Here is a 16,108-nt window from a genome sequence, read left to right as displayed (position 1 = left end):
CCCTCTATCTCATCCCTTCCATTCACTGCCCTCTGTGCTCTTTCCATCCCGTGTCCACCCTCTCTCTCTCTTTTCCATACGGCTTCTTCCCTCTTTCTATGCTCCTTCCATAAACTATCTATCCCGTGCCCCTTCTCTCCTTTGTACATGATTGATTTCAACTCTGTCACCTCTCTGTTTTTCTCTCTCTGTCACTACCCCCTCCCCTATGCTCTGGCATCTCTCTCTTCTCCTTTCTTTCCTTCCCACCTCACGGTCTGGCATCATCCCTTCCCTGATTCCCGGCATCTCTCTCCTTTCCTTTTCTTCCATCTCCCCCTCCCCCTCCATTCTCTGATATCTCCTCCTTCCTTTCCCCCTTCCTTTTCCCTTGGTCTGGCATACCTTCCTCCTTCCCTCCATGCCCTGGCGTCTCTTCTTCCCTCCAAGCCCTGGCATCTCTTTTCATTCCCTCCTGTTGGGTACAGCAACACTCTCCCCAATTCTTTCCCCCTCTGCTCCCTTTCCTCCTTCTGTCACCCAAGGCCTGGTGTCCTGAACTTCATCGGGCAGCAGCAGCATTGACAATTCACTGCTGTTGGGTGCTTCAGGACTTCCTCTCTGTCGGGTCCAGTCTTCATGAAAACAGGAAGTAGGCAGGACCCGGCAGAGAGGAAGGCCTGAAGCCGGCAACAGCAGTGAATTGTAAAAGCTGCTGCTGCCCGAAGAAGGTAATGGCGCCAGTCCTTGGAGCACCGAGGCAGACTGCTTCTCCCCCTCCCAGCCGAACCCCCGCTGACCCTCCTATCTCTCCCCCCCCAAGTGAACCCTTCTGACCCTCCCAGCGAGAGCAGCAAATCTCCCTCCAGTAGCGTCGGCAACCTCATCGCTAAACAGGCTGCTTCGCGGCTTTCTCCTGCCGGTGGTGTCACTGATGATGTCATCAGTGATGCTTCACCGGCAGGAGAAAGCCACGAAGCAGCCTGTTTAGCGCTGCTGCTGCCGACGCTACTGGAGGGAGGTTTGCTGCTCTCGCTGGGAGGGTCAGAAGGGTTCACTCGCTGGTCACCTTAAGTAAGGAGGGAAGGAGCGCGATTGGGACCGAGCCGGCTGTGCACCCCCCCTAAGGTTCTACCTGGGGCGGACCGCCCCCCCCCCCCACCTTGGTACGCCACTGACCACTTGAGGTAATTTTATGAAAGCACTTGTACTGTATATGCATATAAAACAAGGGTTTATTATTTTACAAATTTTTTCCACATGTAAAGCCTGTTCCACACAAAGAAAAGACATTTCAGAAAATTACGTGACTGCATATGTACATAAAAAGTAGAGTCATGGAAAAAAATATGAGCTTATTCTTATGCACTCTGGGGCTAATTCTGCAAACAGGCATCCTAATTCTAGGCAGCGGTAGGCATCTTACCACTGTCTGACAGCCAATCAGGATGCACATTAAAAAAAAAAATCCACGAGGCAGGACACCTACACTTTAGGCATTTGTCACAGGTCTAGGGAGATACATAGGGACACTTAAGCTCACCCAATGTTGGCCCTGGCCTTGGGTAAGTTTAAGCATTACTAGGCATCTCCCTAGATGCCTGAAATGTAGGCCTGCAAAATGCTAGCCTACATTTCATCTTAAAAGTAGACACTGCTTCCGACTCAGCTGATAGTGGCAAGAGAATCCCTGATTAGCTTAGCTGGCAGGACTCCTGTTGGCTCAGTTGATTGGAGGGAAAATACCCCTGCCATGATCAGCTGAGCTAGCAGCAGCAGAAGATACCCTCACATACACACATCCACATGGTAGGAGGGATACCCACTCCCTCCTGCCTAATACCCCACCTACATCTGTACTCCCTCCTGCCTAACACCCCAACCCTATCCCCCAAATCCAGTCGACAGGAGGGATTCCCACTCCCCCCTGCCATTGGTTCCCATCAATCCCCTGAACCTCCAATACCCCCTGACAATCCCTGACTCTCCCCAACACCCCCCTGAAATTCTCCAACACCCCAAAATCCCACCCCGCCACCCCTGAACCCCCTGTACCTTTAGAAGATAGCTGGCAAGAGGGATGCTCACTCCCTCCTGCCAGCAGGCCCAGCTCTTCCAAAATGGTAGGCCTTCCCCTTCCTGGTGCATCCTGGGATGTACCGTGGAGGGGCCTAAGGACCTGCTTGGTCCAGATACCTAAGAAGAAAAGAAAGGCTGAGCTTACCTTGAACAAAGAAGTGTAAAGAAGTGTTTGCAGTGCCATAGAGATTTTTAGCTGTACAGCCATAGATTCCTTGTTCTTCCAATCTAATATTTTTGATGTCCACTTTCAAGGAATTATGAGAAACAGAAATTTTCAATTGCTCCGTGTCTGAACTGGGAAAACTGTTGGATACCAGAAGTTTATCATTTCTGTACAAGGATATTTCTGAAGGAGGATCACTGTCCACAGTGCACTCAATTATGCCCCTCTGTCTTTCTTGTGGTTCTAGGAATGATGTCATTAAAGGTGTTCTTGGTGCATCTGCATATTTGAAACCAATGTAACACTGAATTTTCTTCAAATGACTAAAATGTAATGTTAGCATGGAAATTAAAGAAGACAGCATTTTTAAGAAAACACGGCCTATCAAGGTTATCTAAACAGATACTCAAGCATTTTCCCTATCTGTCTTGGCGGGCTCATATTCTATCTAATGCACCTGGGGCAATGGAGGATTGAGTGACATGCCCAGGGTCACAGGGTTTGGACCCACAACCTCAGAGTGCTAAGGCTGTAGCTCAAACCACTAGGCCAAGCTGATTTCTACACATTAATTCGAGGCTCCAGTCTCATAAATGCACATGCGCTTTTCAAACTGTGCATACTGAGCTGGTTTGCAAATACCTGCCTTCGGGCTCCTTTTACAAAGGTGCGCTAGCAGTTTAACGCACATAAAAGCGTGCGTTACACCGCCGGACGTGCTAGTCACTACCGCCTCCTCTTGAGCAGGCGTTAGTTTTGGGCCAGCGCGGGGGTTAGCGCGTGATGAAAAGTCACGTGCGTTAACCCCGCTAGCGTGCCTTTGTAAAAAAGAGCCCTTAGTTTTGCTTATAGATTGGTTTGTGTGGCTAAAGGAATGCAGGTACATTTGGAAACAGATTTTGTCAGGGGTGAGAAGAGGTTTGATTATGTTAATTCTTTTTTTATATCAGTTTTTATATATCAATTCTCATTGGCTTCCAATCCAGGAAAGAATACAATTTAAATTCTACTGTATACTATTTAAAACTATAAATGGAGACAGCCCAACCTACCTAAACGACCGCCTCATCCAAACCACCTCTACCAGGCATAGAAAAACACACCCCCCATTCACTTACCCCCCAATCAAAGAAGTAAAACGGAAAAAACTATACAACGGACTACTGGCCACTCAGGCAGCGAAGATAGACAACCAAGTCTCCAACCTATTGACAACAACCCCAGACTACAAGATGTTCAGAAAGGAAATAAAAACTATACTCTTCAAGAAATCCCTTAATAAAGCTTAATACCATAATAAAGCTTAACCCCCCCCTCTTACCATCCCCTCCCTAACCCCAGATCCTACTTTTCCCTCTCTTGGAAACCTTCTCTGATCTAACGTTGTAACCCTTCTTCCATAACTCTTTTTGTAATCCGCTTTGAACCGAAAGGTAATGGCGGAATAGAAATCTGTAATGTAATGTAATGTATATCCCTTTTTTTTTAAGTTCAATATTCTTTTTCCTCATTTTGTGTTGCATAGACCATCAAGAGAAACTGCAGAGCAGAATGTACAAGGTACAGGAACGTTTATTAAAAGCCAATAAAATGTTTTTTTTTGTATTTTTTTACAAAGGATGGTTCTTGTATACATGGAGGGGTCATACCTTAATCTCTCCAATGACCATCTGATCAGTGTGGGCATCTTTGTGGCACTTATTTGTTATTGAAACAGGTTTAGCTTCAAACATCCAATTTTTGCCCTGTACATGTTCTACAATATTCATTTAATTCAGGAGAAATGTCCCATTCATAAAGCCCACCCTAATCCTAGCCAAATCAACCCCCCAACAGAACCCCTTCAGGTTTAGATGCATGGCAGATGAACAGAATGGAAAACTGTCTAAAAAATGGGTTTTGAAAATAGTTGCTTTGCTGTTGCTCTGGATCCACAGAATTTGAGATGATGTCTTTAATGCCCATGAGTTCATGACATCTTGCTTTATGTCTATTTTGTCTTAATATTAACAGACTAAAGATATATAAACTGTAGCAATCACATACGTACAGAAGACATGTAAAGTGACTGGGGCAGAGTTCCTGTCCCCATCACTACTCTGAGCCTTGCAAGAGTAGGAGCCTGCGTCGCTACTAGTCACTTTATGAAACACAAGAGAACTTGCAGAGCCTTGCTGAAACCATTTTGTGTTCTTATACCAGGTGTAACCAGTGGCGGGATATGTGCTTCTCATATCAATGCAGGTGAGGGTGACTGCATCACCCTCCCGTAAGCCGGTGGCTGGATTCATCACAACTCTTGCACCTGTAGAGAAACAGCCTGAATTGTAACGGCCAATGAAAGCACACTCATCCAAAAATACTGTTATGTCTACATGAATGCATGCCAGTCATATGTCTGTTTGATATAATATGAACCTGTTTTTCATTTTTTTGTTTGGTTTGTTATAATTCAGTTCTTTCCATGTTGTTTATGTAGAAAGGGGTTTTAATTATAGCGCAGGTATAAAATCTATTAAAACTTGGTTGGTAGCGTACAATTAGCAGCACTTCACAGCTGTTAAATGCAAAGCTAGTCCCTTTAGCATGACTAGCAGCTGTGGGTGCAGGCTGTGCTAGCCACAGGCAGTCCTAAAGATTTAAATGTGATTGCCTGCCGCTGCTGAGCTATACCGGCAGTGTTTAAATAAAGAGCTCTCTGCAATTAGCATTTAATGTCACTTACCTCCACACTACACTCATTTACCATTAATTGTAATAAACTGGCCTCCTCACCAGCTACAGCATGTTTATGATGGATTTCAGTGTAAAACTGAAATATATTTTACACATGTAGAAGGGAATAAGAAACTTCAAATTCAAGCAAAGTGTGTGACACCTTCTTGAGATAAGGATAGATTGTAATCAGCAATTTAAAATCCTGCAATATATCTGCCGTGAAAAATATGTCACTGAAAAAAACTTTGTAAAAATGTTATAAAAAGTCATCTGTATTACCGTAAATGCTAGCATAAATCCAGTAGAAATTGTGGGAAAATGCGCCTGTGTATGTTTACACTGCTGGTGTGATCTGAAGAGACAGTGAAACAGACTGCTTGGAGCTGGTCCTACCAAGGCCTTTCCTTCTGTGATATAATGTCCTATAGGCGGTGGGTGGACATGTATTATTCTTGTAACTCATGTTAGCAACTCAGACCCAATATGTGTTATTCCCCTACTGCATGGTAATAGTTCTGGCCTTTAATATGCGAGTCAAACTGGAAAGACCTTAGGGAAGTCAGTTACAGAAACAGATCCCAATTGCAAAAAAATTTGCATAAGTGTTATGCATAATTACAGTCCTTATAAAGAATTCAGTCAGCAAGAACAATTTTTTTTTTTTTCCAGTATTATACATACTTTTTGCAGTGAAGTGTACAAATGCTGAGGAATTTCCATGTGCATTCTTAGCAAGGCAAGTATAATTCCCTTCATCGTCCAGCATCACATTTCTGATATCCAGTTTCAAGGTGTTGTGTGTGTGGAAAATACTTAACCTCTGGCTCGGTGCAGCAAAGATGCTGGTAGAAGCTATGACTTTCCCTTTTTTGTACATGGTCAATTCAGACGGGGGATTACTTTCAACAGTGCAGAGGAAAATAGCTAACTTTTCATCTTCTGTGTCCAGAAACGATTTTAGCTGTTGATTTCTTGGGGGATCTGAATGGGAAACAAGAAATAGTATAAGGTACTAGCTGATGCCCCGGCGTTGCACGGGTATTTAATTATAGCAATAACACTGTAAATGGATTCAAATAAAGATACATTATAGTGGTGAATGAATGCAAGTCTCACTGGAATTAGCAATCTCTTAAACTGAAAAGGAAGATCTGTTGGAATAAGTGGCATCCAAAAGTTTCAGTATTGATTTAAACAACTCAATATGTGGAAACTCAGGTTGAAAAGAAACTCCATGCAGTTTTTTCCCGGTTCAGAATGGAACCTGTGTGCCTAGTTCAGCATATGTGAGTACTCATGTAATGTAATAACATTATGAACTGGGGTGCATGAAGGAAACAGTTACAAACACAGTTAGAACATACAAACTCTATATGTATGGTGTCCGTGGTAGAATAGAAAAGATGTCCCTAGTGGTTATAGTGTCATATAAAGTGTTTTATAGTTGGAATTACTGTGAGAATGGCAGCTTTTTACATCCTTTCCATTGACATGAATGGGTGAAATAAGATTTTCTGTTTGTAGCTCCGCCCACGTGTGCAGGTGGGCTGCGAGACCCCCAGAACATATCACCCCAGGTAGTGAGGGATCTGCATACCAAGTTTCGTTCAAAGCGGTCAAGCCGTTTTTGAATTACTGTGAGAATGGCAGCTTTTTATATTTTTTCCATTGACATGAATGGGTGATATCTGATTTTCTGTTTGTAGCTCCACCCACGTGTGCAGGTGGGCCGTGAGACCTCCAGAACATATCAGCCCAGGTAGTGAGGGACCTGCATACAAAGTTTCGTTCAAATCGGTCAAGCCGTTTTTGAATTACAGTGAGAATGGCAGCTTTTTACATTTTTTCCATTGACATGAATGGGTGAAATCTGATTTTATGTTTGTAGCTCCGCCCACGTGTGCAGGTGGGCTGCGAGACCCCCAGAACATATCACCCCAGGTAGTGAGGGATCTGCATACCAAGTTTCGATCAAATCGGTCAAGCCGTTTTTGAATTACTGTGAGAATGGCAGCTTTTTACATTTTTTCCATTGACATGAATGGGTGAAATCTGATTTTATGTTTGTAGCTCTGCCCACGTGTGCAGGTGGGCCGCGAGACCCCCAGAACATATCATCCCAGGTAGTGAGGGATCTGCATACCAAGTTTCGTTCAAATCGGTCAAGCCGTTTTTGCGTGATCGCGGCACATACACACATACACACACATATATATACACACATACATACCTCCGATTTTATATATATAGAAGGTAGTGAGGGATCTCCATACCAAGTTTCGTTAAAATCGGTCAAGCCGTTTTTGAATTACAGTGAGAATGGCAGCTTTTTACATTTTTTCCATTGACATGAATGGGTGAAATCTGATTATCTGTTTGTAGCTCCGCCCACGTGTGCAGGTGGGCCACGAGACCCCCAGAACATATCACCTCAGGTAGTGAGGGATCTGCATACCAAGTTTCGTTCAAATCGGGCAAGCCGTTTTTGAATTACTGTGAGAATGGCAGCTTTTTACATTTTTTCCATTGACATGAATGGGTGAAATCTGATTTTATGTTTGTAGCTCTGCCCACGTGTGCAGGTGGGCCGCGAGACCCCCAGAACATATCATCCCAGGTAGTGAGGGATCTGCATACCAAGTTTCATTCAAATCGGTCCCACAGCTTTTTACATTTTTTCCATTGACTTGAATGGGTGAAATCAGATTTTCTGTTTGTAGCTCCGCCCATGTGTGCAGGTGGGCCGCGAGACCCCCAGAACATATCACCCCAGGTAGTGAGGGATCAGCATAGCAAGTTTCGTTCAAATCGGGCAAGCCGTTTTTGCGTTGGCAGCTTTTTACATTTTTTCCATTGACATGAATGGGTGAAATCTGATTTTCTGTTTGTAGCTCCCCCCATGTGTGCAGGTGGGCCGCGAGACCCCCAGAACATATCACCCCAGGTAGTGAGGGATCTGCATACCAAGTTTCGTTCAAATCGGTCAAGCCGTTTTTGCGTGATCGCGGCACATACACACATACACACACACATACACAGATACATACCTCCGATTTTATATATATAGATTTCAAAGGTTTAAAATTTACTCTAACAACAGGTTTTCAAAAAAGAGCTGCACTACAAATTACCATATAGATAACTCTGTTTTAAAGTGTTCTTCAAAAATAGGTCTGAATTATTCAAACATAAAGGTTGATATGGCTGGTATGCTTTGGGATGAACTAACTCCCAGTATTCATGCATACTGGGAATTCCAAGGCAGGGGAAGGTGACCACTTTAGTACAGGTAGGCCTTGTGGTTTCCTGCCATCAATGCCTTTAATTTTCATTTGGTCACAGGTATTTATTTATTTTATAAAAACTTCTGTGTTGCTTTTTTTTTCCATTCATCCAATTTTCTATACCCTTCTCCCAGTGGAGCTTATAATCTATCTAATGTACCTGGGACAATGGGGTGATTAAGTGACTTGCCCAGGATCACAAGGAGCACTGTAGGTTTGAACTCACTGAGGTTGTAGCTTTAACCACTGCACTATAACATCACATAAAAATAAAGCAATAATTACAAAAGTAAAATACACTTCTCCCTCCATATTTGCGGTTTCAGCATTCATGGTTTCGATTATTCACGGTTTTTAGCTTGCTGGCTCCTCCCCCTTTCCCCCCCAATTACGTCAGCTTGCATAGAGAAATCGCTGATTCCAAGCATTTACAGAGAAAATCGCTGATTCCCAGCACTTCCTTCACCATGTTTTGCCTCTCCTTCAGGAACAGGCCAGGTCTCCCACCATGTTATTTGCGTTTTCACCATATTCACGATGGTTTTTAATAGAAAACAGCGAATAACATATGAAAAAGTTATTTGCGATTTTTCTGTATTTGTGGTTCTGTTAGTCCCCTATCACAGCGAATACGGAGGGAAAAGTGTATAAGAACATAAGAATAGCCTTACTGGGTCAGACCAATGATCCATCAAGCCCAGTAGCCCTTTCTTAATCCAGGTCACTAGTACCTGGTCAATACCCAAGGTCTAGCAATATTCCATGCTACCAATACAGGGCAGTCAAAATCTATACTATAGGCTATTCCAGACTGGACTCCAACATACTCATTTCCAATTCTATACCAGTCAAGCAATCATCTCAATACTAACATAAATCATAAACTCTTAACGATCCTCAGAGGGTTTAGAATATTCCATTGGTTCAAATGAAAAGTAGTTTATGTATTATTTATACTTTTTATGTTTATATTTTTATTGACGTACATGTTTCAAAAGGTCTTTTCATCAGGGTTGAGGCTCCCATACTTAATTATCGTACTTGTTTAGCAGCCGCTCCTCTCCATAGACTATCATGATAGTCTATGGAGAGGAGCGGCTGCTAAACAAGCATGATAATTAAGTATCGTTAAGAGGATCGTTAAGAGTTTATGATTTATGTTATTATTGAGATGATTGTTTGACTGGTATAGAATTGGAAACCAATACAGGGCAAGCAGTGGCTTCCCCCATGTCTTTCTCAATAACAGACTATGGACTTTTCCTCCAGGAACTTGTCCAAACCTTTTTTAAAACCAGCTACGCTATCCGCTCTTACCACATCCTCTAGTAGATGAGCTAGAAAAAGTACAGCAATATCTGAAAAGTCAATATTGGGAACAATCAGATGATTTCACTATGAACAATGTACAAAAGCCAAAATAGCATTATTTGAAGTTATACAAGGGGAAAACTGTTAGTTTTGGGGGGTTTGGAGTTGGGGAGAGGGGTTGACTCCATCTCTGATGATGGAGAATTCAAAAATTGGGTACAAACTGAAGTAAGAAGGAGGAGCTCATCAGGAGCAGGGCATCATAACTGATCATATAAAAATGCAAACTGGAAGGTGGTTGGCACATGTTAAACCGCAGCTATTATTCAAAGGCACAGGGAGGCATTCAGTTTCTTCCTCTTTCTGTAACCAAACGCTGGAAGAAACTTTTTCTTATAATTTTTGATTAGTGGCAATGTTTTTTCCAGCATTTGTTTACAGAGAGAGGAAGAAACCACCACCTAACTTAGAGTGCAGTTATTAGAATCAGGGCCTAAGTGCCTTCAAAAAACCTACAGGCTATAAAACCATGGAATCACTGTGGCTTTCTCTGTAGGAATATCTAGCAGTCTAACAGTAGATAATTCTCTTCTGTGTGATCTTTTAATAACAAAATAGAAATAAGAGTGAGGGGTATCTTCAGAGAACCAGTAGTTAGTGTCATAGGTGTCAGAACGGGGGAGGCAACAGGGGCCATGGCTTCCCCCCAAATTCTCAGTTGTTTTTTTCTTCTTCCATTTTTGTCCTTCCCTCCCGCCCTTCTCCCGGGTGACTTGTTTAAATCCTGTTAGGAGTATACCGCACAGCCGCCGCACAGAGTCAGACAGCAGGCCTGCCCCAGAACCCTTCATTATACTTCCAGGGGCAGGCCTGCTTGTGGAAGCTGCAGGACGCTGGGAGGAGGTGGGTGGGAGACTCGGGAGCTCCTGAGTCCCTCCAAACGAAGCAGCGCTCTGCTGCCTATGGTCAGTGTCATCCTAATGAGTGGTGTGGAGCAGAAAATGGTAAACCACACCATCAAGGGGGAGGGCTGCAATGAAAAGCTCTTTCAGTTGGTCACATAAAGAGCATTTTACTTGCATTAAACAAGACTTACAGTGTTGTTCAACCTGCCTACAAATAAAAGCCCCTGCTCTGTTCCACAACATGGCCACTTTTATCTGCAACCTAATATATTATCACCCAGAGTGGTCCAAATAATCAATATACACAATATAACGTGATACACCGTTTTCCACTCAATATAGGAGATGCATCTACAAAGTTCTACTTTATAGAATAACTGTTCTCTATTCAGGAAAAGGCCTCAGAATTGGAGCCTACGCAAAGTCTTATCATAGACTGAACTATCAGCGTAGTTTTATCTGCTCCATGCTCCAGTCATTGGCCAGAAAAACCTGAAATTTATATTACTTTCAATACTTTAATTATTCTTACTTTTTTACTTTTTTTATATAAATTAAACCCTATTTTAAAATATCATTTAACGTTTAAAGTCACTTAGAGATGCATTACTCCCTTGGTTTGAAAAGTAATTGACAGCTGGTTACTTATCTCAGTCAGCATCTGTTCATTATTCTTCCCATTATTTATCTTATAGTGCCTGTCTTATAGTGCCGACGCGGCCAGCGTTTCGCGGAGTTTATTCTCTATCCACTGCTTCAGGGCCAGTGTCAAAGCATCAGGACATATTCCTACTCTCAACTGCCAATGATTCTCGAAACATTAAATGATATTTTAAAATAGGGTTTAATTTATATTAAAAAAGTAAGAATAATTAAAGTGTTGAAAGTAATATAAATTTCAGGTTTTTCTGGCCAATGACTGGAGCATGGAGCAGATAAAACTATACCGATAGTTCAGTCTATGATAAGACTGTGCGTAGGCTCCAATTCTGAGGCCTTTTCCTGATAGAGAACAGTTATTCTATGAAGTAGAACTTTGTAGATGCATCTCTTATATTGAGTGGAAAACGGTGTATCACTTTTATCTGCAGCCTGAAGAGTGCTTTCCAGGGGTGGCGAAGGGAGGGTGATTGCAGCAATGCACTTTTATCTATTCAAAAGTTTATATGCTGCTTTGGCCCAAAACATTGCAGCACAAAATGTGTGTGGGGTAATTATGAAAGGAAATCTTTGCAGAGTCGGCAAAAACCCGTAAAAACTTAGGGGTGGATTCTGCAAATGGCACTGTTATGTGGTGCCGTTGCAGAAATCGCGGCTAAGTAAAAGGTAGGCACCGGAAAGGTAGGCCAGGGTTTTAAAGGCCTACATTTCCAGCACCTACGTACCTTTCATGATAATCACATCTAATGAGACGCCTAACGGCACCTAAGGCCAGTTCCGGTGTTAACCACGCCCTTGGCGGTCTCATTAAATGGGAGACCAGTGGAGGCACCCTTGGGTGCCTTCATTCTTTAATGGAATTTTATTTGGTTTTCAATCGGCGCAGTCAATTACTGCGCCAATTGAACCAATTAAAACAATTAAGTTAGGCAGCATTAGGGTGCCTAATGCTGCATAACTTATGGTGTCATTATTAGAATCCGGCCCTTTTTGTGTCCATGAAAACTGCCTAAAAAAATGTAAGAAACAAAGGTTAAAAAAACAAACAGAATAGAATACAAAAAAGAAGGGAAATTATCACCATCTCAAAGCTAGTCAAGAAATTGTAGTAAGTTAGACAGCTTAATATGTATATCATTTTGCTTTGCAACCCTTATTTCGATGCATTCGAATGGACTAACATGGCAGCCTCCCTACTTTACCCATCAGGCTAGACTTCTTGCACATTGCCAATTTATCCAGAAGTGGAATGAGTAGTACATGCATCCATTTTCTAGCAAATTTCAAAGAGCAAAAATCATGAGACACTTACAAAGTACACTCACGGTGACAGGTGAAGAACTTTTGCTTCCTTCCTCACTCTGCACACTGCAGTGGTAGGATCCAGCATCACCACTCTCTATCCTGAGGAAGAGGAGGGTCTTCTTAGTCTTTGAGCCTTCCATAAATATGTTCCCATTCTTGTACCAGGTATAGTTAAGCATTCCTTGGGCCTTACTGGAAATATCACAAGTTAAATTCACTCTGTCGCCTTCAGGAATGACTGCAGATGGGGTGACTAAAATTTTAGCAGCTATTATGAAAATAGAGGCACAAAAGAGATAAAATTGAGCTTGATTGTGAAATAAGCAGACTGAAAGGACTGTTTCATAGAATCAAGAAAATAGATTATGTTAAATAAATTTCTGGCAAATTGACATTTGGCTCATTATAGGTACTGTATCAACAGTCTTTAAAGAAAAGGTGGCCACATTCAGGGCGGCTGCATTTTGGATCATCTACTAACGGTGGAGAAATTAACTGAAAACGGCAAAAGATAAATAAAAACAGACAACATGAAGCTAATACAGAAAGATGTGTTTAGATGATGAGGCAATCATGCTGAAGCTGCAACGGCTTCTCCTTTCAAAGGGTATAATTCTATAAAGAAAGTGCTACCATTTATGTGCATATAAGCATGCATGTGTGTATATAGCTGCAAAAATGCCAAAATTCCACCTAAGTGCTATTCTGTAAATATCAAAATTCCAAACCAAAGAAGAATTGGAAACCAATCCCTACAATGAAAGGCAATGAAGGAGTAGGGATGGAAAAATGGGCAATAAAATCCCAAAAGTTTATTAGTTGCAACTCCTCAGATACATGCAAACGGAGCTGTTCCTCAAACCCAATTGGACCTGACATGGTCTGTGTTTCAGGAGGAAAACTGCTTGTCTCAGGGGTCATCATCTGTGTACATACATAAAAATATATCATAAAACAATCATAGTAATAAATATAAAATGTTATAAAATAAATATATTAGCCAGTGGAACTAGTTTTCACAAAAGGATATAAGTTTCAAGTTTATTAAGGTTTTGATTTGAACGCAATATCAAATAATTCAATGCGTTTAACAATAGTAATTTTGGGGGGACAAATAACAACCTTTTAAACAATAAAAACATACAATCTTATCTATGGTTATTTCAAGATACATAAGGAATATAAGGATAAATTACATTTGTTTAAAATAAAATAACCAAAAAGAAAAAAAACATTTAGGGAAGGATCATCAGGAGGGATATTAAAAGGTTTTACAGAACTTGGTCTAAAAGTAACTGTTTTTTTTTTATTATTATTTTTTTTTTATAAAAGACGATCTAAAATGATAATAGAAAATCAAAGAGATTATCTGATCTAGGTTTCATATGCATCTTTATAAAGATATAAATAAGGGCAATATCACCAAACTACTTCTTAGGGCTCCTTTTACAAAAGTGCGCTAGCGTTTTTAGCGCACACACTGGATTAGCATGTGCTATAGCACTTGCTACCCGAAAAACTACCGCTTGCTTGAGAGGAGGCGGTAGCAGCTAGCACGCGTGGCATTTTAGCGCATGCTATTCTGCACGTTAAGGCCCTAACGCACCTTAGTAAAAGGAGCCCTTAGTATGCTTGATGTAGACAGCATACGTTTTGCACCTTATTATCACTGGTATTTTTATAATCAATCATTCACTGATCCTCTGCGAGGCCACCACCCACTCAGTGTACTCTCATAGTGAGTGGCTTTATGCCTCAAATCGTCACTGGATCTTTCTCTTATTTAATATTTTTACTTTTTTACTGTTTTACTTAATATTATTTAAATAAATATGTACTATAAGTACTTTTGCTTTAATAAATATGTACTAGAACAGGGATGCCCACATTTTTTTGGCTTGCGAGCTACTTTTAAAATGACCAAGTCAAAATGATCTACCAAAAATAAAATTTTAAAAACACAAAGCACACTGTACGCAGAGAAAATGTTAATTATCATTTGTATTCTGGATTTTTATCAGAGGTCAAGGCAGATGACTTTAAAATATGCAATGTCACCTCAGTAACAACTATACAAAAATAGACAAATATATCCCCTCCACTTCCCCGATTCTTTCCTTACCCCCACCCCCAAGCCACCAACGCGATTTCTCCCTGCTGCTTCCCCGAGCCAGGCCTGGTGTGTACAAGTGCCGGGCCCACAAGACTTCACTTCCGACGTCAATTCTAACATCGGGGAGGAAGTTCCAAGCTAGCCAGACAGCGATTGGCTGGCCCAGAACTTCCTCTCTGACATCAGAATTGACGTCGGAGGTGAAGTTTTATAAGTCCGGCGCTTGTACGCGCCAGGCCTGGCTTGGGGAAGCAGCAGGGAGAAAAAGATCGCAAAGGCAACGCGATTGACTCGTGTTGCCTTTGCGATCTACTGGTCAATCGCGATCGACCATTTGGGCACCCCTGTACTAGAAGTACTTAGCTGTATGGTCTTGAGACCATACAGCTAAGTACTTCTAGAACATATTTATTAAAGTAAAAGTACTTGTAGTACATATTTATTTAAATAATATTAAGTAAAACAGTAAAAAAGTAAAAATATTAAATAAGAGAATGATCCAGTGACGATTTGAGGCATAAAGCCACTCACTATGAGAGTATGCTGAGTGGGTGGTGGCCTCGCAGAGGATCAGTGAAAGATTGATTATAAAAACACCAGTAATAATAAGGTGCATAACGTATGCTGTCTACATCAAGCATACTAAGAGGTAGTAATAAAATAAATATATACAAATAAAACAGAAATATAATCAGGGGCCAGGGCATAACAATACACATGGCTACCAAGGTTATAAATATAATAATCACTGGAAAATTGCATGTGTTTGAGAAGTTGCAACTAATAAATCTTTGGGATTTTATTGCTGGTTTTTATGTGGAAGTCCATTTTCTCCATTCTTACTCCTTCATTGACTTTCATTCTGTAAGTATACACAGCACTCATAATTGTCAAGTGGGCATACACATAGGTAAAGTCTAGATGAAGCATGGCAGTGTGCAAACTTATACATGTACCTTATAGTATATATATGTTATGTGCATATCTGTAGTAACAAGGTGTGAGCATTACAATAGCTTCAAAGCTGGTTAAGTACTTGTGCCCATCTGGATATATACAGTAGATGTGTATTTGGTTACACCAACCAATTTTACTTTTTCTCTCTAATTTTATTGAAGTAATTTTTAACTTCCCTTTCCTTATGTATCTCCCTTATATGTCTCTTTAACTTTCAAATAATTTGTAGTTCTTATCCCTCTCTTCCCTTATGTTCTTAGTTTTGTTAAGTTTGTCAATAGTCTTGTTAGACCTGGTTTTTGTTATTCATTGTATTGTTCCCCATATTTTGTAATTCTATTATTATGTACATCGCTTAGAATTATGATTAAGCGATTAATCAAATCTCTATTAAACTTGAAACTTATTCTATAAAGGAAAGTGAGTGCCTACTTTACTTTATAGAATAGGATCCTATTAGGCACCCTCTACCTTCTAGTTCTATTATTTTGCGTGCCCACTTTCGCACTTACCCTCAAATTATATAAAATGTGCCTAAAATATTGGCACTGATCAGAACCTTAGGTCTTTCCCCGGTGCATCCAGGGAAGGGCCTAAGGCTCTGATTGGCCCAGACACCTAAGGCCATTTC

At 41.2% G+C, this 16,108-nt stretch overlaps 1 protein-coding gene across 2 annotated transcripts in view; it reads right to left on the bottom strand.

Annotated features, from left to right (window-relative positions):
• The window catches only part of SIGLEC1 (sialic acid binding Ig like lectin 1), a 114,400-nt gene that overhangs the window by 21,779 nt on the left and 76,513 nt on the right, over window positions 1-16,108 (bottom strand). For both annotated transcript variants that reach the window (XM_033953273.1, XM_033953268.1), the window contains exons 14-17: window positions 12,415-12,675; window positions 5,624-5,923; window positions 4,275-4,529; window positions 2,204-2,503 (exon numbers count right to left, since the gene is read on the bottom strand). In XM_033953273.1, coding sequence (XP_033809164.1) covers window positions 2,204-2,503; window positions 4,275-4,529; window positions 5,624-5,923; window positions 12,415-12,675 — 1,116 coding nt within the window. The remainder of the gene's footprint in view (window positions 1-2,203; window positions 2,504-4,274; window positions 4,530-5,623; window positions 5,924-12,414; window positions 12,676-16,108) is intronic.

Source organism: Geotrypetes seraphini, chromosome 1 (genome assembly GCF_902459505.1).
Source record: "Geotrypetes seraphini chromosome 1, aGeoSer1.1, whole genome shotgun sequence".
Lineage (NCBI taxonomy): Eukaryota > Metazoa > Chordata > Amphibia > Gymnophiona > Dermophiidae > Geotrypetes > Geotrypetes seraphini.
The sequence above is the reverse complement of the archived record's forward strand: the minus strand, read 5'-3'. Positions and strand labels throughout refer to the sequence as shown.